A 27,458-nucleotide genomic window follows, 5' to 3' on the forward strand; every position below is an offset into this window, starting at 1 on the left:
GCGGGAAAACCGCGAGGAAAACGGGAATCGATACGAAAACACGGGAATCCGCGAGGCCGAGAAAACCGGAGAAAACCAAACCGGCCGCCGCCGTTCGCGGGTAGGCGGCGACCGTGGAAGGGGGGTATGCGTATCCGCAGGGGGGGCCTGTTGAGCGGGTAGCGGCGGCGGCGGCGGCGTAGTCCTCCGTAACATTATTATATTATTATTATTATTATTATTATTACCACTATTATACGGTCGCCGTCATCTCGGCGCTCGGTGTCTGGCGCGCGCGTCAGATCGCACGCACTCACCGCCGGCAGAACCGCCTCCTACCGACCGCGACGACCGTACCGCGGTCGACTGTGGCGCGCTCTGTCGTCGCGCGATCGCGAGCGCGGTGAAGGGTGAACGCGAGCGCTTAGGAGTTTCGGAGAGTGTGTCGTGTACTACTACTACTATTATTATTATTATTATTATTATTATTATTGTTGTTGCCGTGCTGCATTGCATCGTGCGCGCTCTCACACAATAGCGGACGATGTGAGGGGCAGGGAAGAATTAAAAAGAAAAAAAATTTTTTTTTTTTACAAACGAAAAGCGATTTTTTCGATCAAAATTTTTTTTCCCTTCGCTTCCCGTCGCGCCGCCGCCACCGCTGCTCGTTCAGTGCGCGCGTGTGTGTGTGTGTGTACGTGCTCGTGGAAAACTGCCGCCGCCGCCGCCGCGCTTTCGTCCGGGGGGCCCCTATCGCGCAAGGAAACGCGACCGACGACGACTACGCTCCACACCGCTGCGCTACCCCGACGGAGCCGCCGACCGTCGTCATCTCCGCTGGCAACCGTGGCACAGCGAGGACGTGCTGCCCTGACCATTGTGCCCGCGACCCACCAGCACAGCCGACCGGCCGGACGTCCTGTCCGTCGTCGTCGTCCAGCAGCCGTCCGCCGTCGTCGTGTACACACCGTCTGCGGTCCGGCGTTCCGTCGTTCTGAAATGCCGCTGTCGTCGGATCGCCTCTGCGTCCACCGCTACGCACAACCAAAGCCGGACTCTTCGCTCTGATATTACATGCCCACGATTGCGGTGAGTGCTCGCTCTCTTTAGACTTGAGGTAGTGTTTGGCCGACAAATGTATTACGTTACATTTATTATCATACCCGCCCGGCTCTGCCACCGCTGTGTTTATAGGTGGTCCACCTACGAGTCGTTCTCGTTATCAGTCGACGCGTTGACTTTAAAGCACAACTTTTGATCGAGCGTCAGTAGCGCGGTTCTTCTCAAACGAAACAGAATCTAATGTACCTAGACGACATTCCTGAATTCTACTGATTTTGTGCTTTTAATTTCGATCAATATTGTTGGAGCTTTTGGTCACATTAGTTTATTTGTATTTACTATCCAATAACACGGGCAATTACTTAAATTTTATTTAAATGTTTAATTTTTCGACAATAATAAAATTAGGTAAGTAGGTAGGTGGCATCATTTAGAAATAACTTGTTTATTTGTTTTTATAATAACAAAAAATAGAAGTAAAATTAAAAATATGGATAAATTTTGACGGTAGGCTTAACGATTGCCTAAATACTTTTATTCATTAAAAGTTAAAATATCTTGATAGATTTAAATTAAATTATTAAATAACTATTTAATTACCTAAAACTAATCAGTTTATGCAGATTATTATTACATTTTATTTGTTTTCAATTATTTGCAAGCTATCCTGCTTAATTAATTAGAAAAAAATATAAAAACTATTCATAGCTTTATTAGGTATTTAATAATTTCCTTAAAGTTTTCCCAACGAATAATATCAACTTTAGTATTTGCATTTGTCAATAAACCTTGTGTTAGATAGATGGACTGTAGAGACAGCATTTATATCATATCTATTCTTTTTACATCATTATTTTTTTGTTTATTATCTTTTTTCACCTACCTGTATAGATTTCAATTTGTGATATTTATGTAGGTGTATTATTATATATTTAAATTTGTTAAAATTAGAGATAAGAATTTGTTATCATGTACATATTCTGAGTTCAAGAGTATTAACTAACTACCTATTCATATATAACCCCATGTAGGTATTGATTCTGATCAATTATTATTAGTGTGTATTGCAGATATTTTATGGATTATTTATATCTTAATATTAGATGTTTTTAATAAATAAACTACCTACCTAAGTTATTACTTATTTCTGTCTTGTATACTCTCTAGATACTAAGTAAAAAGTATCAGAATGCATTTTCCTTAAAATATTTTTTTGTTAATATTACACCATCTAATAGGTTTGTATCTCATAATTTAAGTACTAATTAAATTTAGGAATAATTAGTATATACTATATAGTACCTACCTATTTTTTAAGTTAATTTTCTATTGTCGAAATAAAGCAATACCATCAAAAACTAGGTATTATGTATATATTATTTTAATAATATGTTGAATGAAATAATACTAAATTTTTGTTTGGATTTTATTACTCTTTTGAAATACTTATATTTCTTAGAATTTAAATATTAAACAATTGTAAATAATATTATGAATACCTACTTAATATGTACATGCGTTAACTACTTATATGCACATGGCACATCTAAATTATTTTATAAAATCAATACCTAATTCATAATTTAGTTAATTAAACAATACAATCTAAATGTATATCAATTTTAATTTCCATTTTAACAAAAAAATTAAGTATATTGGTTATTGGCTACCTACTTATTGAGCATCATTATAATCTTATTTATTAACCTAGTTTATGAATGTTTTTTGATATTTAGTAAATTGTGAGGAAAATTGTATATGATTTTATTATGGAACATGTTGTGATGGATTTGGATTCATTTATTGATTAACATTTTATTTACATGATGTATACAATTTTAAAATATTATGTGAATACCTAAGATTACCTAATAAATATTTTCGTAATTTATATTTTTATGTTTTTATTTATAATTATTTTTCCAGGTGCTGTAAGATTTTAATCTGACTTTCAACAACATAAATACTTGTAAAAACTAAATTATTTGCCATGGTTATGGTAACTTTCATGAACCACAAACTTTTAATGTACGTATAATTCAAAGAAAAATTAACTATGGATAATAGAAGATCATGGAAGGGACAACTGTCGCTGAAGGAATCAGAACATCGCAGGTATTCAGATTCAGAAGAACACAAGAGTAAAACATCAGCATCTAATAATTCAGGTAAGAATTTATATTGTATTAAAATTATTTTGAAGTTGTTGAAATTTTAAAACACTGGATATTTTATTCTTAATAGTTAAATTAATTTATTTGACTAGGTACTTGATTGAACTAAATTAACCGAATTAAGAAATTTATACCATTATTAAATTAAATTTGAGGTGTGATAGTTAATTACTTACTATAATATATTAATATATATACTAGCCTTCAACCTATATATTAAATAAAATCCATGTTAATTTATTTTATTATTTTATGTTGTCATGTTGTCATTAGTATTTCATTATCTCATCATTAATTGTAAAATAGGTGTAACCAATTTGAAATTTCAAATGTTTATATTTAAATGAATACATAAAAAAATCAAGGTAACATTATAGAAAAAAGAAAGGTTTTAGTGATTGTAATCATGATACAGTCATTATGGGGAAAGGTACTATTGATAATAGTAATTCACAATCATGGTTTTATTATCTCAGGGTCATTTGGATTACAGGGTAACAGAAAATTTGCAAGGGATATATACTTATCATAGAAGGTATTGTTGAGATAAATATTATTGATAAGTATATCACATAGTATTATACAGTGATATTTGATGTAGGTATCTTATATTATAAATATAAAAGTAAATAATAAATTAATTTCATTTTAAAATAGGGTAACAATATTTTTTAATTAATATGGTAAATAAACTAAGTAATTTATACTGAAAAATGTTTAGTTCCTTAAAAAATAAAAGCTTTTTTATAGGTTAAATAACCTATTATTATTATCAAAAAAAAAAAATGAATATATATACATGTATTTCTATGTTTAATGAAAATGAATACAAAATGTTTGTAGGTAGTTTAGTATTTGTGTTTGTGAACATTATAAATTTACTTTTAATTACAATAAAGTTATTATTTTAATGTTTTAAAATCGACCATATTTTATAAGAATATATGTTATTATTTAAATACAAAATTTAAAAGTAGTGGGATTAATATTATAGTTTTATATAATAAGTTTGCCTATTATTTTTGTTATGTTAAATTTGAAAGACCTTCAGTAGATAATATTATATTTTATTTTATTATACGTCTTTATTATTAATATATTTTTAATTCATAATTCCGTGTGCTTGTATTACATTGTAGCTTGTATATTGAGTTTAAAGATTTGTAGTTTTATGGAACTATGCCAATTTCATGTCCCTTACTTAGAATCTGTATAAGACTTCATGTGGGTAGTAGTAGCTAGTAACTTCTGGTGTATTATAAATATTTTAAGTATACAAATTAAAATTAAGCCATTTAAGTACATTAAATTCCACTAACATTTTTAAACTTAGAAACTAAATGTTATATCTTAAAATACAATATAAGTTCCTAATATTAAACAGAATATGCATGTTATGTTTATTGAAAATTAATCTCTAAAATGACCTTGATCCAAAAACAATATGAATATATGTCATTTTCAAAGGAATTTATGAAAAAAAATTATTTAATATTGCTACATTTTGTTAAATTATTAAAATGTATTTTATGAAATAAAAATTAAATAATTTATAATTTATCAATATTGTTGTAGGTAGGTATATATGGTGTTTATAGTTTATATGATTATTTAATTTTATCTGTTGCTTTGCCTTTTGTAAATTATCTTATATCATTATTACTATCTATTACTTATAAAAATTAAAATCTTATGGTTCCAATGTATTGTACATAATTTAAAATGTATACTATGAATATAAATATTTTTTAAATTTTATTAATTATTATATAATTTGTATATAATAATTGCATTTATTTTCAAATTAAACAACATGCATAATTTTTAAGGAAATTAAGTGATTGAGGATTTACTATTATTTTAAAGCATTAAATTTTAAAATTATTTTATCGAGAGTAAGTAATGTACAATTGAGCATTACATTAAAAAATCTACAGAATTACTATTTGATAGATTAAATGCACACCCAACAGATATAGGTTTTATTTTTTGCTTAATTTTACATTTATTTGTTATGTATTTTTATATAAAAATAATTATGTTAGTATTTAGTTTTGAACCATAATTAAAACCCTAAAAAATATTAACTTAATTTATATAATTAAATTTCATTCAGAGGTACATTATATTACTTTAACAGTTAAATATTGGTTTATCTTTTATTTAATTGTTTATAAATAAATAAAAATTCCTAATGCTCTTGAGTTCTTTATAAAATTAAATTTCATCCAAAGTTATTAGCATCAGAAATATTTATAATTATAATATAGTTTGTTGACTTCTAATATTAAAATCTATGTTTAACCTTTGCTAATAATTATCAGTTCTTAACCTATTTGAATCTTACTTGATTTACAGATTTAGTCTTATTATTTTTTATAGGTATCATGTATTTTTGATTAAGCTTTAACTGTAAGTTAATGAAATATATGCACCATGTACTATCAATTTATAATCAATAGACCTAATTATTATTTAATAATGAATTACTTTCTATAGTGATGTTCTTATCTTTGATTTTATATTCATTATCCATATTATTTACTGCAATTAAATTATTAATTGAGTCAGCTGTTGGTGTAACTATGTATTTACTATTTATTATTTAGTTTCTTATGATGAAATCATTTTAAATATTCAGTCACAACTATTATAAATGATAAAATGTATGCAAGCGTTTAGAAAAACCAATCTAAAATGGTTTTAATAACAATTCTATAGCATAATATCCAAACTTCTAAAATTCACTTATAATTTTTTCTTAATTAATTATATGAGGTAATACAGTTTTTAGTTAGGTAATAATACAGTATATTTATTTTTCTACCTAAATCAGTTTTATCTTTAGATTGACATAAAAGTCTGTTAGTGCTACTGTCATTGATGTTACTAAATTTTTATTTATTTATTAAAATAAATAGATTTATTCTAAAAATAACAATTTTCTATTAACAACTATATCCATCAAAAACAATACTCTTTGTAACTTTTAAAAGTTATGAATATGAATACAGTAAATTCATATTCTCATTATTACCTAATAAATTCAAAGTTTTAGCTCAAAAGTGTATTCTGTAGCATACAAGTTTAAAATATTTGTTTAAAATATAAACACTATACTATAGTTATAGTATATGTTCTATTACACTATTTCTTTAAAATACATATTTTTAAACAATAAAATATATATTTTATTGCCCTTATATTTTTATTAAGTATTATTTTATGAAATGTTTTATTTTTATATATATATTATTAACGTTATGGTTGACTTGTTGTTTGGCGCTTGAGTTAGTATTAAATGTTTATAATACATCTGTGTATATACTAATTACTATTATTATCAGTTATAAATGTATTATTTTTATTGATAGCATTGTTAAAATAGAATCATGTATAGGTAACCTACAAGACTGTCACATCTTATCTTATATTATGTTATTCGAATATCAATTTAGATAAATCAATGTATTTATGAATATGCAAATGAATAATAAAACTATTAAGGTTTGGTTTGCACACTAAAGTTGTTCAATAAATAAGATTGTATTAATGCATTTTAACAGTCTTTATAAACAGAATTTAGAGCTTTTAAATTTTTACAAAAAAATCTTTAATGATTTAAACCTATAATATTAATTGGACAGTACCCAGGCAAAAAGGAATAAGATTATTACAATTTATTTTTTTTAGCATATTTTTGTAAATTATTATTATCTACATAGACTAGTTAATTACATTTTATTGTCTATTCATTTATTCAATTAATCAATTTTTATAAGTACATTATAATTTGTATAGATATCCTTTTATTAATTTTAGTATTTAATTTTGAACGTATGTTCGCTTTAGTACTGCGAACACAATACAAAATTACAAACTCATGCGAAACAAATATTGTTGTTTACACTTTCATAATAAAAAGTAACGTTTTAGTATACTGTAGATTGATATATACTGAAGTTCTAGTTTCAAAAATGTTTATCTCTTGATTTATGGATGGAAGATACTGAGTTTATTTTAAGTTTATTGCTTTAGATATTTCATTGTTCATTAGCTTTTAAATGTGTTAGTAAAACATTATTGCTATGCTGTACAATTTTCAAGAAATTAAATTGAATGTATTTTTCATCCAAAAATAAATAATTTTTTGTTCTTAACCTATATTTTTGGTTAGGTAATTAATATCAATTTTTTTGTTTATTTAATTTATTTAAGTATCATATTTAATTCTAATAAAAAAAAAATGTGTAATCATTGAGTCTTTTTATCATCATATCACATGTATGGATATTGTAATAGTTCAATACTACTGTATGAAATGAATTTCACATTAAGGTAACTATACACATTTTGAGACTATTTTTTTAATCTGATTATGCTGTTTCATTTTAAATAAATATCTGAGAATACAATAATGAATTGTAAAAATCCAATAATAAATTATATTTATTGATCAATAGATAACAAAATGTTTAAAATATAAAATTGAATACTTCATTATTAGCTTCAGTCTATAACCATTCTGTATATAATATTATTCATTATATATTATCTGGTAGTTTCAAGTATTACATTTTAATTATAACTATGTATCTGCAATGTATTATTATTTGTTCCAATGTTCATTATATACAAGAATTTATATCATTATTTTTTTACAATCAGTACAATTATAAGTAGATAATATTATACTATCCTACAAATAAAATTGGGTTTTTGAAAATTTGATTATGATTTATATTAAAGGTACAGTGTACCTCATCCATCTACTTTTATATTTGAATATATTTTTGTAGTTTTAAATTAATCTTATATAAATTACCAATTTTACTATTAATTTTTTAGTATTTCCAAAGAAATTCATTTATTCATTTAGTTTTTATAAGTATGTTATTTGAAAATTAAATCAACATTAATATAAACGTTAGTATAGTTCTCTATGTATTTTGATATTTATAAATTATAAATATATATTAATGCCAAGTAAAATGAAACAAAAATCAATGACATTCATAAAACATTGGCACATGGTCTATTTTCTTGGGATTTTGGCAGATTTAATACTAATATTTAGCAAATTTGAGGTCGTATGTCACTGTTGGCGGCATTCATTCTTTTTAGATTTTAGCTATTGCACATAATATTTGTCTTTCATCTTTCAAATATCTGCAATATAAATATTATCCTAAACAAATGATTTTATATTGTTTTAAGTATAATATTAAATATATTTAGTTATTTGTAGGTAGTGAGGACTTTTTAAATATTAGAACAGACCATATGTTTGGTATTATATTATATATTAGAACAGAAAAATAAATTTAATAAGTTATTGATTTATTATTATTTTTTTAAATTTTGTATGTATTCAAGGTTTCTATATTATATTATATACTATTTATCATGCTTATTGTGCCTGTTTGTCCATGATTTTCTTTACCATTGTTGATTTGATAAAAATATTAAAGCTTAAAATTAATATGGAAACAAATTACTACTAAACCAAAAACAATGTATGTATACTAATATACTAATATTTATTGTTTTATTTTATTATATTATATAATTCAAATCTTTTATTTTTCTTTCAATTACTATATTGAACTTAGCTGACAATATGACCTTTTTTAATGTTTATGATTTTAGTAGGTAGTCTAAATTTGAACATTTTATTATACTTTATGACATTAATAATTATTACCTATTGGTTCTATTTATTTAAGAATCACAAGTGACATGTTTTTAATACATGATATTATATTTATCAATTTAAGTACCTTTTCTGATAAAAATAAATAATTGTAATGTATTGTGTTCTTAATATTAAATAGTGTTGGCAGTTTCTAAATAACATTTTGGAAAAATGTACATTTTAAAAATGTATAGACTTTATCAGTTGAAAATATTTTATACATAATACATAATATACATTGTCTAGTTTTTATTTTATAATTTCATTTTTTTACCCAAGTTATCTAAAGCACGTGCCAATTAAATTATCTACCATGTATATATATATATATTATAAATATGTATATAAATGTAATCTTGTCCTCTTAAATGTATCATGTGACTAATTTGGTCAAACACTTAAGAGCACGCTCTCTACTATTTCATGTTATCTATTCTTTAGTACAAGGTTCGTGATTTTCTGTAACTAATATATTTTATTTGAATACTAGTCGTCAGAGGTATAAGTTGTAGGTTTCATTAATTATTTATATTTAAAGCTATTAACATTATATTACTGTTAAAGTTAAATATGTGCTATGTTAATTCTTCTTTATTTGTTTGTGAGCAAAATACTCATTTAAACAATAAAACTGGTGAGTTATGTTTAAATTGTATATATAATATTTTACGTTCATCCTTTTTTAATTTAATAATGACTTATTAATTATTATTGACTAAATTGTTCGTCGAGTATTAGATATATTTAACAAGGCATTCGGCATATTACGTTTTTAGTAAATCATAATTGTTATATTTTTCCTTATAACATTTTACTTCACACACCATTTAGTGGATACAACTACATTAGCTTGATGGATGATTTACAATTGAAAATATTGCTTGGGGACTACATCACCAAATAAAATTATGTTTATTAGTTTATTACATTCATGTTAATATATTTTTTATATAAGTACTAGTACTTTGACACATAATATTTTTAAATTTTAAATGCTAAAATATTTCTTTTTAAGCAATTCAATTTTTACAAGAATTTTATATTTTAAACATTTTTACAGTCATTATTTATTTGTTTATGTTATGTTGTTACTAGTTCTATCCTAACATTGTTTATTTTGTCATATATGATCTAATTTTAAACATATTAGGTTAGGTGAAACATTCAGAATTCAGAATTCATTATTTTATATTATATAAATTATAAAGAGTGGTTGTTTCATTAAGGACTAGTAATTAAAAGGACGCCTCACTCACACTTTTTACAGTCAAATTAAATAAAAGTATAAAGGAAAATTAAAATTTTAAATCTTATATTTATTTAAGTACTAATTAAAAGTATTTTGAAAGTGGTTTCATGACAATACCAAGTACCAACAATGATTGCTGCATAATGCATAATAAAAGAATTTATAAAAAAAGATTTTGTGCAAAAAAGGACTACTTAAGTTACTCTCGTACAAGCCTTTCCTAATCTTAAAAATAAATATGAATTTTGTACATTGGTTTTTATTAAATGTTTTATTTTTTTTTTGCAAATTTAATATATTTTTAATAACATGTAATTTTATTTTAAAATAATGTTCAGCTTATATTTCAGAGTAATGCAGTTTTAGTTGTACATGTATATTTTGAATAACAAAGTTTTCTATTCCCATTAGGGTGATTTAATTTCTTTAATCACAGTTGAATAATTAAATACTTTATTAAAAATTATTGTTGTGTAGATATAATTATTAATAGGTTTTTCTAACTACTATGAATAGCGTATTAAGTTAAAGCAATTTTTATATTACAATTTTAAATGACAATAAATAGTAATATAGCTTATTTACTATAAATTAATATTTTCCCATATTTTAAATGATTTGTCTATTAATAAAGTTATTTTTTTATTAATTACTAAAATATATATGTAATTTACTAAACGAATTTTAAACTTACAAAAAAAATTGTGTAATATTAGTATTGTATGTGTTTGTATAGATACATAAGTATGCTCATATTTAGCAATGTATTTGTTTAGATTATGTTAGAATTAGGTTTGAAACTATTGTATTTATAGATTCATTGAGATAACTTAAACTTGTACTTAAAAATAATCACCATAAATGTGCTAATTATAACTTATAATTATTATCTTACTGTTTTTTTTTACAATATAGTTAATTTAACATACTCTTTCAATATAAATCCATATTATGTATTATATCAGCAGTTACCAAATGTAAATGCCAGAGGTCATCTAACCACTTATTGAGTAGTATTATCATGAATTGTATATGATTATTCTAGAAAATCAACTTATCACTGAAGATGTACAAAAAAAAAAAAAAAACATAAACTTAGATTATTATTATTGCTATAATTTATTAAATTGATGTTTATTATAAATTTAACATACTAAATTTTAAATCATTCACTTAAATATTTGCCAATATTATTGATTTATAATATAATAATATATTATTATACTTAGATTGAAATATCGTTTAGTTTTAGATTTCAATAATTTTATCTTCTATGTGATAGTATTTTTTTTCATTATAATTGTATAGATAAGTACAGATTTTTTTTATTTATGTTAACAGAATTATCAAATCTAGTTTTGATGCGCAACAGTACTTTGGGGCAGTCAGCACCTTCTTTATCAAATAGTTTGGTGTGTGAAAATAAAATAATGTACTTTTTTAAATTTAATTTGAAATTTAATATGATCTGATTTATTTTTTAGAGAGAATTACATGTTACTGGAGGATCTGGAAGACGTTCAAATAAGGCTAGTCACAGAAAAAGTTTTATATCAAATACATCACCTACATTACCAAGATGTCACTCTCCAATGTCAAGTAAATTATTTATAAATAGTATATTTTAAATTTTCTGTTAATTAATACATTTATTTTAATTATTTTGAATTCAGGTAGTCCACTGGAAAGCCCCAAAGTAGTTCACTCTCATCCTCATTTTCCATTTGTTTCAATAAAAAGGTAATTATTGGTGCAATAAGAAATTTTTTTATGATTGTTTGAAGTTTTCTTTAATTTAATTAGTAACAATCATATTGTGTGTGTATAGTTTATATTTAACTGTTTAAAATTAATAATGTCTTAAAATATTTCCATGTATTAACTTTCTAGGCCATACAATTTACTCAATACAGATTGTCGTGATGGAAGAAGGTGGTCTGTTGCTTCATTGCCATCATCAGGTTATGGAACCACTTCTGGAAGTTCAAATGTTTCAGTAAGTGTTAACAATAAAATGTGAAATTTGCAGAATAATTTTTAAAAACAATATTGATTTCCAGTCTCAGTGTTCCAGTCAAGAGCGTTTACACCAGCTTCCAAATATGCCAACATCTGACGAATTACATATGTTTTCTAAACATTTTTCATCCAATGACAGCACTCATAGTGCAGAAGAAGATAACATAATTTATCGTAAACCCCGTTTCAATCGCCCACGTTCTAGAAGCTTAAGGTTAATGATCAATCTATTAAACCTATGTGAGTATAAGCTTTTTTTTAACATTTGGCTTTGTTGCAGCAGTCCGAGCAGATCACCTGTACTTGATAATGATATAGTTATGATGAATGTGCTTTATAAAGATAGGTTTCCCAAGGTAAAGTTTAATCTTGGTGCTTAAATATTTAATATATTGTATTATAGTAATTATTAACCATACAATTATGCATACATTTAGGCTACTCATCAGATGGAAGAACGTTTAAGCATGTTTATAAATGAATATGAAAAACTTAATTTAGAACACATTGATATATCAGCAGACGCTGTACCTATTGTTAGATTTGTTAATCATCAAGTGTTAGAGATAGCTAGAGATTGCTTAAAAAAGTCTGAAGAAAAATTAATTACACGAGGTTACTTTTATGAAATGTCAGAAAATTTGGAGTTATTGTTGGCTGAAGTATGTTATTTAAAAATAATGTTTAAAAATTCATTAAATAAAAATATTTGTTAATATTACAGGCAAGAGAAAAGTCCGAAGAAGCCACTGCACTTTTGACAGGAACAATGAAAAAATTGTTATTAATAATATCCAGACCAGCTAGGTTACTTGAATGCTTAGAATTCGATCCTGAAGAATTCTACCATTTGCTAGAACAAGCTGAAGGTCAAGCTAAAATCTGTCAAGGCATTAAGGATGAAATACCACAATATATAATAGGAAAATTAGGCTTAAATCGCAACTCTGTTGATGGTATATATATATTTATTTTATAGTTATTCATTTTCACACAATGTATTTTTCATAACTTATTTAAAGTATTTCTATTTATTTTCTAGATATTGATGTAAACTTTCATAAATTAGATGAATATTCTTCGTCTTTAATGAAAAAAACTCAACAACAAAGTACTAAAAAAGATACATTTTCTGCTGTAAGTGAATATTGATTTTCTATTATTATTTCTCATTTTTTTTACCGTGTATTGATAAACTTTTTAGGCACCTTCAGAAGTTGATTTTGATGTAATTAAATTGATCTCTAATGGTGCATACGGCGCTGTGTATCTCGTAAGACATAAACAAACTCGTCAACGATTTGCTATGAAAAAAATTATCAAGAATAATTTAATGTTACGTAATCAAATTGAACAAGTATTCGCTGAACGCGATATCATGAGTTTTACTGACAATCCATTTGTTGTCACCATGTACTGTAGTTTTGAAACAAGGGTAAGGGCTTATAACTAAATCATGAACTATATTAAAAAATGTTAATTATTATTTTGTTTTTCTAGAAACATCTTTGTCTTGTAATGGAATATGTTGAAGGGGGTGATTGTGCATCTCTTTTGAAAAATATTGGTCCTTTACCACCAGATATGGCAAAATTTTATTTCGCTGAAACTGTACTTGCCGTTGAATATCTTCATAATTATGGAATAGTGCATCGTGACTTAAAACCTGACAAGTACATAACAAATTCTTTTTCTTAAATCTCAAAAAAAATTGAATTTGAATTAATTTTTTTTTCAACTTTTCAGTCTTTTAATTACTGCATTAGGCCACATAAAACTGACTGATTTTGGATTAAGTAAAATGGGTTTAATGTCATGTAAGAAATTTATTACCCAACTATGCAGTAATAATGTTTTTACTTAGTAATAATTCATTTTATATTTTTATTTTAATAGTGGCAACTAATTTATATGAAGTACATGTGGACAGAGATACTCGCCAATTTTCTGACAAACAAGTTTTTGGTACACCTGAGTATATAGCTCCAGAAGTGATTTTAAGGTATGTATATTATTAATAAGATTGTGGTTAGAACACTTGTTATATTAATAAAACGTATGCAATAATTATTGTTTTTAAATTTTTATTAAATTTCACAAAAATAATATGAATTTTCAGACAAGGTTATGGTAAACCAGTGGATTGGTGGTCTATGGGAATAATATTATATGAATTTTTGGTAGGGTGTGTACCATTTTTTGGTGAAACACCAGAAGAACTTTTTGCCCATACTGTAAATGGTAAGAATGTAGAATTAATGTTTATTTATTGAATTTTTTAGTTAATGATTATATTTATTATAGATGATATTGAATGGCCAGATGAAAATGAATGGCCAATTCAGCCAGAAGCTAAAAATATAATATCATCATTACTGCAACAAAATCCTAGAGATCGATTAGGTACTGGCGGATCACATGAAGTCAAAGATCATCCTTATTTTTATGGAGTTGATTGGAATTCATTATTGAGACAAAAAGCAGAATTTATGCCACAATTGGGCAATGAAGAAGATACTAGTTATTTTGATTGTAAGAATAATATATATTATAATGTCAAATATTGTACTTTGCTTAAATAATAATAAATTGTAAATATTTTAGCCAGAAGTGATCGTTATAGCCACGAAATTGATGAGGATACAGATGATGATTCATTGATTTTGGGTACATTTTCATCTTGTTCACCACAGTTCAAAAAAGTAGCAAGTAAATTGTCAATGAGTAATGAATATCCATCATTATCTCCTTCAGTAAACTATAAAGATGATTCTTTATCTATTAATACTGGTAAGAAAACCATATTTTATTATCATTATTTAGTTATATGTTTAATTTATAATGTTTAGTTCTGTAATATTAATTTTATTTTACTTGGAAAAATTTTTATTTTAGGAATGTTTGACACATCAGCATCAGAAGGAGAAACAGTTGATGAAAGTTTAAAATCACCTGTAGCTAAGAAAACATCACTTGACAAGTCACAAAATGAAGACAATGAAAATACTCAAATAAGTCGTAGGCGGCGCTTATATAGTAAAGAAAGTATACCGAAATTCTCAATTTCGATTGAAGATGACAGATCTCCGTAAGCCTTTAATGTTATTTATCATACTCATGTATCATACTGAATAATGAAATATAGAAAACATTTTTCTTATTTTATTTTTTCGCTTTGAAAACTTGTATTGAACTGGAGTAATGTCATGAATATACATGATATGTATAAATTGAGCATCTAAAATATACAAGTCTTAAATGCATGACAATATAAAATAGTATCTAAATAATTTTATTAACAATCATTAATAAAATTAAAAACATTAATTGATGTTTTATTGTTAATTTGTTTGATCTATAAATAAATTTCACTTATAATATTGTGAATTGGGAGATAATATTTTCAGAATTTTATTTCTATCTTTATTTTATACTACTATATGTTACATCTTTATTTATTTTTCATTTTTACTACTCATTTCAAACAAGTTTTAATTTTTGCCAAACTTAAGATGGCCTAAGATTTTACCTGTAGTAGTAGTTATTGAACAATTGGTAAATCTTTTAAAATTTGGTTCTTTTTATGATATACAAAAATTTTGCAGTTTAAATTTTCATACAACATGATTAATTAAATATACCTGTTCAATTGATCAATTTAGCTCAAGAGTTGATACTTTTTAGACTTAAATTTTACTTTAAATGTATGATGCATTTTTAATCTAAAATCAGTTGTGAAACAAATAGCGTTTTATATCTTTAAATACATCTTTTATTTGTTAAAATTGTGATTGGTAAAAACAACAATCATTTGTTATAAATAATAGTACACAATTAAATCTTATTTGTCCTTAAATTTTCTTACATTGCATATCAATATAAACATTATTATATCGACAATATAATAATAATTATTATATTTAGTGCTTACTGAATGTGTAAACAACTACAATTTATCAACAAATTAATGATAAAATCAAAAAATAAAATATTGTGTTGACTTTTAAATTTGAGAGAATACCTATGTATAATATCTTTATACATTTTAAAATACATTTGATACCAAAATTAATAATAAGTACCATACAATTTTGATATAGTTTTACATTTTGTTAATTATTTTTGAAAGAATGATAGCATTTTTGTGATTTATTCTTAATTACAATTGAGATGTTTTTACAATCGCATAATTATTAATGATGTATCACTCTTTAACATAAATCTTATAAAACATTTACTACTCAATTGAAGTATATTTCATAAATTAGCACTTTTAATTTTTAAAGGTATTGATATTTGATATATATCTTAATATATCTTTTTAGATTCATTCTTTTTATGTTAGACCATACACATCACAGCTAAATTACCAAGTTTTGAATCTTTCTTTCATTAGCTCATATAAATGTGGAGTATTATTATTTGTATATGTATTTAAATATTATAATCTTTAATAATTGTATTTATAAAGTTTAAAAAATATGTGCATGACTTGTTAAACACTATCAAAAATGTAGTTTGTGCGTATTCTTTTTTATTTAGCCTTGATATATGCTTTTAATTGCTACTTTTCTGATGAAATAATTTTCGTAATTATTACTAAAATAGTAGAATTATTTCTTCTTTAATTTAATCTGCTACACAGTGAATAATATATTTAATTTTTAAACGTGTTATCTAGGATTAATTGAAGAACTAAGTGCTCTTAAAACTTTGATAATTTTAATTTTATCTTATGTTTTTAAATATATTGAAAATGTGTTTTAAAATATAAATTTTCAATTATCTTTTTTAGCCGTTTATCTAATTTATGTAGTGTCTACACTTGAAATGTTAACTTTTAGAGTAGTTATTGATTATTAAGTTACAATTCACTGATTTTTTTATGCGTACTAAGAATTTACTACACATAATTTAATATTGATAATTTTATACACTAAGTATGTGAATGCTTAATTACTTTTAGGCAAATTTAACTAATTAAAATACAATTGTTTTAAATATAAAATGTGACTATATAAATCATAATATTTAAAAAGATTCATATTAAATAAATTTTAATATTTTATAACATTGTTTAAATATCTTGGTATTTAAACATCTAGAATTGAATCTAGTTTAATACAATCCTATCAGTAACATATTTTATAAATTGAGTTGAGTAAAAGGAAAGAAGTAATGCAATAACAATAAAATATATTTTTATTTGATTCATATCATTCTTCTAATAATTTTCCAAAATACATTATTTTTCATATTAATGTACTATTTGAAATCTGAAAATATAATTATTAAATTACATCAAATTTTTATTTATACATTATATTATTTTATACAATTTCAATTGCAAAATAAGCAAGTGAATAAAATATTATTTTGAATTTGAAGGAGATATAAATGTAATATCTGTTACATATTGTAGTCTATTATACTTACTATTTTATATTCTGTTACTTGTTCTTTTTTTTTGCCATTCATTTTTTTTTTTTAACAAGAAATCATTTCTTATCCTATTTTTTTCTGTGACTTAAATTGACCACTAAGTATTTAATAGTCATTTTTTTTAATAATTCATTAAAAAAATAACATAATATACACGATATAACATAATAGTAAAAAAAAAATTGTTTTAGTTTTTGTTTCAATTTATTATTTATTATTATTATTATTATTTGAATGATGATTGATCAAACTTTAAAATATTTATAAATTATTATGCACAGTATTTAAGTTTGTTTTGATTAGTTGAGTTATATTGTGTGATTCTTTAATCAAATCACACTCATTATTTTAAAATTAATAAATGTTTTTGAAAAAAATTTTTTGCATAGTTTCAATTCGAAATAAAATAAAAATTTTTTTTTTAATTTATATTTTTGTTAATTTTTTGTATTTAAATGTAATAAGTGTAGTAATCATCTATATTACTGTAAGTGTTAAACACAAATAATAGATGTACCGGTTAAATGCTATTAAGGATAATCATAATCGAATTTCATTTTATAACTATCAAATCGTTTAATGATTTAGTAGCTAAGTGAATAACTAGGATAATAAACACAAATATGATTTAAAAATAAATTTAATAAATTCTAGCAGTTTGACTTTGTCAAAATTTCAAAAGACTTTATTTTTAATTGATAAAAATATTAATTAAATAACATCAGTTTTTTTTAAAATTCATTGTTCAATAATTTTTTGTAAAACATATTATAAAGATTATACATTTATATAAATAAAAATAAACTAAATTCTTTTATAAACTTTATACACTAACACTCCTACTTTGCTACTTTTTATCTAAATAACAATTATTTATACAATTTCTGGTTTATTAGAATGAGGTTAACAAGTTTAATCTACTGTGTTTGTTACACTAACTCGTCAGTTCAATGTTTTTTTTCATTAACAATTTCTTAATTGTTCACTACTTGCTTATGAAATGTATACACTATACATATTATAGTTCTTAATTTGGAATGTCTATATATATTTAATTAAATTATTTTACGTTAATAGATAATTAAAAATAATTGTTTATTCTGAAAAACTTAGATATTTTAAGATTTAGTATAAGATGTATAGTATGGTTTTAATTCATGTAGATTTTTTTGTCTTTTTCAAATATTCTATTATTTATTATTTTTTATCATTATTAGATCTTTGTATTATTTGGATTTGTAGAAACAATATTTTTATGCAAAAACTATTTTAATAGATTAAAAATGTTTTGTATAATAAATAATTAGTTTTTTTTTTTTATTTATCTTTTTTTCTGTAGTGAATTACGTTAAATTATGTTTTCAGGCAATTAAGAAGTTTATCAGAAAATGAGTCTGATGATCCTTCATCAGAAAAAAAGGAGGAATTCCTAAGTTTACCTGTGACTACTAATCTATGCCCCACTTTACCACCTTCACCAAGTACTTCAAGCATGGCTAAAAGTCACAAAAACAATTCTCTTGGTGGTCAACGGGCAAGATCTGTCATCAAGAGTTTTTCAGCCACCGGATTGTCTCTGATGATACCTCCTGGTTTGTACACAATGATTAGTGAATATGTATTTATTGTAAAGTTAACAATTTAATTTTTACATACTTGTTGTTTTAGAATCCAGTAATAATGGATTGCAAATGAAGTCTCCAGGATCTTGTAGTGCGTTAAACTCGCCTTGCCGCGATGCACCTTTAATCACCAGTTTGAAGCCACCAATTATATTGCGCAGAGGCCCCTCAGGCTTTGGGTTTACAGTTAACACTATTCGTGTATACTATGGCGATAGTGATTTTTACACTATGCACCATTTAGTAATGGTATGTAAATACGTTTGTTATAACATTTATCTATACATGTTATCTGTTCATAAGCTGTATGTAATTAAATATAATCTAGTACAAACCACTTGTAAATACCAATATATCTAATTTTTTAATATTAGTATCCAATATGTCTTTCACACCTTGAGAACATTGTTTGTCTCGAGTGGATTTTTAACAATTCTAAAGAATTATACATATATATACGTCATCAAATATCACAATATTTATGATAGAATTATCTAATAAATGTTAAATTGTATAGTTTATCTAACAATAGACATTATCTTAAAATGGTAACTTTATAATGTATATAATATATTTTTACCTAATTTGATTAGCTTGAAAAAATGAGAAATATTGGTTTTGCTGTAATTAATGTGTTATGAGTAAGAAAAATCTAATGTATTACCTCGATAGAAACTTAATACTCAGTTTAAAATTTGAAATGAAAAATAATTTTCTTTAGAGCCTAATAGTTTATACAATCTTATATTATTAAACTCTAGTAACTATTCAATAACAAAAAATACTTTTGTTAATTTTGAAAATCAATATTTATTGATATCGTACAATTTATTGAGTATTAATTTATAAATTTAGCTTTTTTTTTTTTACTTAGATTGAAAATTAGATTTGTCTATTTTTAAAATTTATCCGTTTTAGTATTGAACATACAATACAGTCAATACATACAATGTATGTGATTATATATTATGAGTATGATATGGAACATTCACCAATACTTAATTATTTTATTACCTGTGATGGAATGTTAAACATTTTTTTTATTGCAAAGCCATATTTTACTTCTCTGTAACATGACGTGGTATCAGATACCAAGATACTCGTGATAGCTATGCAGTAAAAATTAAATTTTTAAGTTTTATATAAACAATGTGATTTGCATTATTTTAGTAATTATATTTGTATAAACGTATATTTGTTAATCTTGCCTAACCTCGGATTCCTCTCAATTTGTCCGTGTCCTGCACAACGATGAGGGGTTTCCGAAATTTGCATTCTAACTAGGAAATACAATTATTTCTGCGATATATTCAACGAATTATCATAATTATTATTGGCATAAAGAAGAGAGGAGAGGGGATATATATGTGTGGTTAATATGTAGTTAGGTCGTATTAGCTTTTGGTCTGGTATAATATGAATTATGATTATTGATTACACATTGCAATGGCGTGTTGAACTAATTTTTGGTGAGAAGCAAAAATGTATACAAAAGTTGACTGCATCCTAACCCATCCCGAGAACTTTTTTAATACCAATTCCATCCCGGTTAAAAAAAGTATAATTATAATAATAATAAATAATATGTATAAATATTGTTGTTATAAAATTCATAAAAAAATATAGTTCATAATATTAGTACATCTTCATAATGTAATCGTAAAAATATATATAATAAAACGAAATTCAAAATTCAATAAATATTAAATAGTTAAAGTCAAACTGGCATATTAAGTCATAAAAAAATAATATATTGATATTGTTAAATTTGATTATTTGGCGCGGTAACTAAAATCATATTATCTTTATTTCAAAAATAATTTATTATTATTAACTTGTATATTTTATATAACTTTAGTATAATACAAAAAGACTTGGCACAGGATGGAATTAGTATATCCATTAAAAAAACCGGGGACGGAACAAGTATATCTTTAAATTCAATTTTATAAATGGGACGGAACTCGGATACAATCCAATGGGGAATTATCGATTGCACCGGCTATTAATTACGCCGGCTACTGTTTATAATATTAACACATCGATTTTGTCGGACACTGTTTACCCCCCCCCCCCCTTGTACGTGTATTTTAAAATATATAGTACATAATAAGAATAAAATAATAATAATTGTTTAATTCAAAACTAAAATGTATATTCTAATTAATGTATTATAAAATATTAAAATGTATGTATATAGTCTGAATTGTATAAAATGATAATAATAATTTTATAAATGTATAATACATACACGTATTAATTAGACTATACATTTTAGTTTTGAATTATTATCATTTTATACATTTTATTATTATATAGAATATAATGTAGGACTATATTTTTTAAAATACGTTTACAAATTACAAGGGAGGGTTAAATAGTAGCCGGCGGAATCAATATACTCGTACGCCCAGTCCAATAGGTTGGGTACCTTTTTAGTCCTCATTTACCATCCTATTGGCATTGAATTCACCTCAACAAAAATTTTTAAGTTACAGATAAATGCATATATTTGTAGAGATATTCGTATAACCTTATATATATAACTACTTAATTAGTTTCTCTAAATAAAACTCAGTGTTTTATGCTGTAAGTTACACTGATATGATACATATTTATATACATAGTATCTTTAATACGCCACTGATGCATCGCTATAATTACTATAAACTGGATGACAGATGAAATCATTACGATTTGAAGTGTAGTTTGTTAATATTGTATATGTATGTGTTTTATAGGCGGTGGATCCCGGAAGTCCGGCGTTCGAAGCGGGCCTGAGCCCTGGTGATCTGATTACTCATGTAAACGGAGAACAAGTTCAAGGGATGAACCACACACAAGTATTGCAGCTCCTGTTGTCCGGTGGTGACAAAGCTACCTTGCGGTCCACGCCACTGGAGTTTACGACCATCAAGACCGGCGGACGGCGCCGGGAACCTGGCCAGAGCAAGTTGGCATCGAACTCCAGGCACAAAGGCCTCGGGTTCGCGCACCACTCGCACCGACACAAGAGGTCGCAGCGCAAAGACATACCGGCCGGCGAAAGCAGACGCCGGCAAAAGTCGTCGTTGTTCCGTCGGATTAGCACCAAATGCACGCCCGACTATCAACAGGTACGTACGCGGCCGATGCGTTTATCGTACCACGGTCGAGCTTTAGATGGGATTATCGACGATATTTTATCGTCGCGTTTGTCTGAGAAAAGTCTTTCCTAGAGTTTGATTTTTGTAAAATACAAGCTCACATTGTCATCAATCCCATGCAGTTTTTAATGTCGGATGTATAGTTGAAGTTATTTCGATAAGTCGATAAGCAATATAATATAAAGTAATTTTTTGTAAGCGAAGTAATCTCGATACGGCGATAATTGACGAGATGATATTGATATGAGGGAAACAGAAAAAGTGAACAATAATTTCATGATATTATAGTTGCGACGTATTTCACTGTCCGATAGGTGTTTTACACTGTTCGTAACACGTATTTTAATCGACATAATTACTACGACGTAAAGTTGATTTTTATACAAATCTAAAAAAAAATTATATGGGGTAACTAACAACCGAGGGGTTGAGTTGTGAAACCGCGATTGAGATCGGTGGTGAAATAGTTGTCGAACAAGTTTCTTAACAGTTACGCGCAACAGTGATTTTGACGGCGTGTCGTTTGTTTGTTCACAGCTTACCATCATCGGAAATCGATCGCCTGTAGCAGGAGGTGCCGCGACGCAGGATGCGGTGGCAACAGCGGCGGTGGCGTCGTCGACGTCCGCGGACTACTCGTCGTCGACCAGCTCGTCGAGTTCGTCGGCCAACTCGTCGCCGACGGTGACGCCCAACTCTCCCACGCCGTACCAGCGGCCGTCCACGCTGCACGGGCTCAAGCACAAACTGCACTCGGTCACCAAAAACCTGCACTCGCCGAACCGCCGCAAGTCCGTCGGCCACATTCCGCTGTCGCCGCTGGCCCGGACGCCGTCGCCGTCGCCGCTTCCGCAGTCGCCCACCCGGTCGCCCAGCCCGCTGACGTTCTCGTCCGGCCACCAGCCTGGAAGCTCGAACACCACGCAGTCGTACAGCCCGTCGTCGCTGACGTCGTCCAACCCGGCGGCATCGTCGGCATCCACCGGATGTGCGGCCGCGGCGGGTTCCAACGCGACGGCCGGCTGTGGCGGCGGTTCGTCGGGCGGCTCCGTCATCGTCGTCAAGAAGACGGCCGGTTCGTCGTTCGGCCGGCCGTGCAAGACGTCGGAACCGGGGTCGCCCCTGTTGCGCCGCGCACTGTCGCCCGACCGGTTGCACCCGCGCACCGCCGAGACCAAGTCCAATTCTATTTCGCCGCTGTGCGATCCCGCACTCAAGGTGACCACGCACCACGCGCCCAGGGTCACGGTCACCACCAAGTCGCCGCCCATGTGCGTCCGAGGACCCGGCGTCGCGTCCGCCAACTCGCCGCTGTCCAAGACTTGCACGACGACGACGACGACTACGACGACTACGAAAATTTTGCAAAACGACTCGGCTTCCGCCGCCGATGAGAAGAAGAAGATCGTCGTCGTCGTCCCGCCTGTGGTCGGTAAAAGCGAACAACCGCCGCCGCCGCAAGTCGGCAAAATGTTCGCGGCGGACGTGATCGTCGGCGGCGGCATAGTCGGTCACGTATCGTTGCCTCGTATCGCCGAGGAAAGGGACCATCAGCAACAGCAGAGTGTTCACAACAATCATCATCAGCCGACCGCCGTGGTGGCGGTCATCGAAAGGCCGAAGCCCACGAAATCCGCGAACGGCGGCTGCAGGTACTTCTTCAACAGGAAATACAAACAGAACAGGGAACAGCAGCAGCAGCAGCTGCAGCCGCCTCAACCGCAGACGCCGTCTTGTTGCAAGTCGCCCGACGTGGAGGCGTCGTGCAAAAACGGCGGTGCGGTCGCCGGAAAACAATGTACGCCGAACGACGCGTCGACACCGTCCACACTTCAACCCTGAGCGGGGTCGACGACGTCCGACGACGATGACGATAACTCAAATATTTATATTTGGTTTACTCCGGAGCTCTCGCTCTCGACCCTTAGCGCCACATCCCCACCTTCCCCCTCGGCGGGATTTTACGATTAATTAATATTACTTTCATTCATATATTATGTATTATGTATAATTATAATATTATTATTATCTCTAGACTAGGTGAAAACTGTTGGTATATGTTTTTGTTGTTTATTTTTTTTTTTTATATAATTTGTTTATATATATAAACTATAGTTTACGTTATAATCATTTATCTCCGCGCTATCGAGTACGAAGCCGCTTAAGTTTGCGTCGTTGTAGACCTCGTAAATGTCGTGATAATGTGCTTGTGGATAAATACTCGTATATAATAATATGATAGAAATGCACAGTCTTATCAAATGTTTTATACGTTCGTGGATTAAATACTATTGTTATCACACTAGCGGTCGGATTCCGAAACGATTAAAATGTATTATATTCGTTTACTAATGCACAACGTTCTGTATTTCATTATTGTTTAGGAACAATATTTAAATTTAATTTCAGTTTCGGTCTGGAGGAATTTTTTTTTTTGTCATTCAAATTCATTACTGTCGCTTTCGTTTGTACGACCAATGCGCGTTTGTATATTGGTACCTAGTTAAGCGGTTGAGTGCTTTCATCCGAGTTCGTTTATCGTACAACATGTTAGTTATAGGTATTTGTTCTACCTATGCGTGTATGTTAGTTTGCGTCAGAGTTCGGATCGAGCTCGCTCGTGTATGTGTGTATGTGAGTGTGTTTGTGTATACTAATGCAGAACGCATAATAAAATATGCGACACGTGATACTTGAATAGTATTAGTGAAAACTTTATAATGATTAGCGTTTTCGGTATTACTCGTGTTAGAGTTATTTATTTGTGATATTTTGTGATAGATATATGTACCCTAATCATTTAATTTTTGTTCATAATTTTGGTCGTTTATTACATTTAGTAGGTAGATAGTAGGTATGTAGTTTCCAAACACGTCATAAGAACCCATTCATCTTATTATTCATAACATAATACTTTATTAATTATTATATAACAATTTAGGTTTATATGTATATATTATACAATATACATACAAATAACCTATATATATATTTTATTTGTTATTTTTTGTTTTTTGTTTTTTTCATTGTCGTCAAAATAATTTAATAATCAAACTTTTTTTTTAGTATTCTATTGGTAAAGATCATTCAAGGTGATAGTTATTTAAGTATAAGTCAGGTTTATTAATTTTTTTCCTTATTACGTACATTGTACTTGAAATGTATTCTGAAAACAAAAAAAAATTTAATCGTTTTAAAAGACTGGAGATTCATTAATCATATTTGTATAAATTTAACATTGCACTCTACGAGCAGAATATTTAATTTTGTTTTTAATATAATATTTATCTTTAATTCTTCATCTTGTATGTTAAATAATTTGTATTTAGGTATCGTTCTAAACGGTTTTATATTTTATTATAATATATGATTTTAATATGTTTAATCATTTTTTCTATTAAAATAATAAGTATATTAGAATATAATTTGTAATAAGAGTGCCAATCGCAAATTTAGAAAACTTTTTTTGCAATAAGCCAATTAATTTGTTTAATGCGTAAGTAATTTTTTTTTTTTTTTTGTAATTTTAGTTAGGCTTATTAATAAGCCATAAATCTTGTTATGTTCTGTTATGATACGTCGTTTATGAAAAATGTTCGAAAGCACATGCGTAACACTCGTTTCGATATTAAACTCGTCACATTTTTCTTACGCGGTTCGTTATATTATAAGTTTTAAATTTATGTTTTATTTTTGCTTTCTTCCTATCTTGTGTCTACCAAAAATTATCGTTGATGTATAACATTATGGCCGTGTTATTATATTTTATTATCATCGTTTTCCCTGCGTCTTGCGATGCCGTCAAAGCTCAAAAGGTAATTGTTCAAAAACAAATACCTAAAAATTATTTATTTATTAATTTTAATTATTATTGATAATCATTTGTGCGTTAACGGTGCACGTCGTGTACCGTCACGTAGTATAATAACATAGGCTTAATAATGTTATACGTTTTACGGTTATTCGCTGTCTAAGGTTACAACCTGTTCTTGTTTTTATTTTATTTATTTTCTTCTTTAACCTTTACGTTTTGTCTTGTTATTATTATATTATATGTTTATATATTTCGCAAATGCAATTTATCATTCTAGTGTACACGTTTATTACAATTTACGCATTGTTGAATCATATTTGTAATAATAATAATAATAGTAATAATAATAATTAATATTGATATCATTGCCGTGTAATGTGTCGAACTTTCCGTCTCGTCTACTGCCCACCGTTGGTGTTGATTTTTTTATACTTACCAAACGTGGTATTTTAAAAATCTCAGTTGGGTGGGATTTTTTTTTCATTCCCTGAGCACACAATATCACAGTCCTAGGACGCTACCACGAAAATCGCGTTGGTTTTCTAGGTGTATCGTGTGCTCAGTACGCGTTCGCATCCCAAAAATGTCCCCTTTGATTTTAATTTATTTATTATTATTATTTTTAATTTAATGTGTCGGTTTTCCTTTTTTAGATAGATTCGTAATCGTTATATTATTATTATTATCATTTTATTTTTAACATTTTTTATGTACAAAATAGTCGATAAATTGTATCTAATCAATAAACTTATTTTTTTTAATTTATTATTTTTATTTTAGACATATCTACCATATTCCTTTTTATTGATAAATATCATATCTTTAACTACACTAGAAATATGTTTTTGGACTTAAATTTTATATTTTTTTACTATTGCTATACTACTATACTTGTCTTAAATTTTTTTACATCACTAGTTATTAATAATCTAACTTATAAGACTATTAATTATGGTACTAACGATCCATTAGTCATGCCTAATAGTTTTGCCAGGATTATAAAAGCACTTAGTAGCATTGACACTTGACAATTACTCGTATTTGTTTTTGTTTTTTAAGCCATCTATCATTTAGAGTATAACCTGACAAACAGTAAATAAACCTATGAAAATAATTAGTGACCTAAGTAGGTACATAATTTAGTGGTCTATTCATAACGTCGAGGAATCATAATATTACGGTGTTAGAGAGAGTTCTAAGACGATTCTTACTTTGGATCTTCACCAATCACCACCGCCTCATGCTTGACTTTAATC

The 27,458-nt window shown here is 27.7% G+C and overlaps 1 protein-coding gene and 1 long non-coding RNA gene across 4 annotated transcripts in view; one reads left to right on the forward strand and one right to left on the reverse strand.

The window, feature by feature from the left end:
• Positions 1 to 27,458, reverse strand: part of LOC126552906 (uncharacterized) — a 76,192-nt gene that overhangs the window by 21,135 nt on the left and 27,599 nt on the right. The gene's annotated exons all lie outside the window — the stretch shown is intronic.
• LOC114130067 (microtubule-associated serine/threonine-protein kinase 3) lies at positions 462 to 26,963 on the forward strand. 3 transcript variants are annotated; one of them, XM_050208037.1, is made up of 23 exons: positions 462 to 1,068; positions 2,968 to 3,209; positions 11,501 to 11,571; positions 11,644 to 11,758; positions 11,833 to 11,899; positions 12,050 to 12,155; positions 12,220 to 12,392; positions 12,459 to 12,534; positions 12,616 to 12,840; positions 12,903 to 13,134; positions 13,221 to 13,315; positions 13,383 to 13,613; positions 13,679 to 13,851; positions 13,925 to 13,995; positions 14,075 to 14,180; positions 14,298 to 14,419; positions 14,483 to 14,710; positions 14,783 to 14,968; positions 15,074 to 15,266; positions 18,986 to 19,212; positions 19,289 to 19,491; positions 21,984 to 22,358; positions 22,926 to 26,963. In XM_050208037.1, the coding sequence occupies exons 2-23, from the start codon at positions 3,098 to 3,100 to the stop codon at positions 24,228 to 24,230; spliced, it is 4,692 nt and encodes a 1,563-aa protein (XP_050063994.1). In that variant the 5' UTR covers positions 462 to 1,068; positions 2,968 to 3,097; the 3' UTR covers positions 24,231 to 26,963. The 3 variants fall into 3 exon arrangements, with proteins under 3 accessions (XP_050063994.1, XP_050063995.1, XP_050063996.1); XM_050208038.1 differs by having other exon boundaries at positions 12,462 to 12,534; XM_050208039.1 differs by lacking the exons at positions 462 to 1,068; positions 2,968 to 3,209 and adding an exon at positions 9,382 to 9,544.

The sequence above is a fragment of the Aphis gossypii genome, chromosome X, assembly GCF_020184175.1.
Source record: "Aphis gossypii isolate Hap1 chromosome X, ASM2018417v2, whole genome shotgun sequence".
Taxonomy (NCBI): Eukaryota; Metazoa; Arthropoda; class Insecta; order Hemiptera; family Aphididae; genus Aphis; species Aphis gossypii.

Excerpts from the sequence above, each read along its gene's own strand:
- LOC114130067 (XM_050208037.1), top strand. The coding sequence starts at position 3,098 with ATGGATAATAGAAGATCATGGAAGGGACAACTGTCGCTGAAGGAATCA. Across the intron at positions 11,900-12,049 it reads CCATTTGTTTCAATAAAAAG|GCCATACAATTTACTCAATA; the intron begins GTAATTATTGGT and ends TTAACTTTCTAG. Across the intron at positions 12,841-12,902 it reads TGGAGTTATTGTTGGCTGAA|GCAAGAGAAAAGTCCGAAGA; the intron begins GTATGTTATTTA and ends TTAATATTACAG.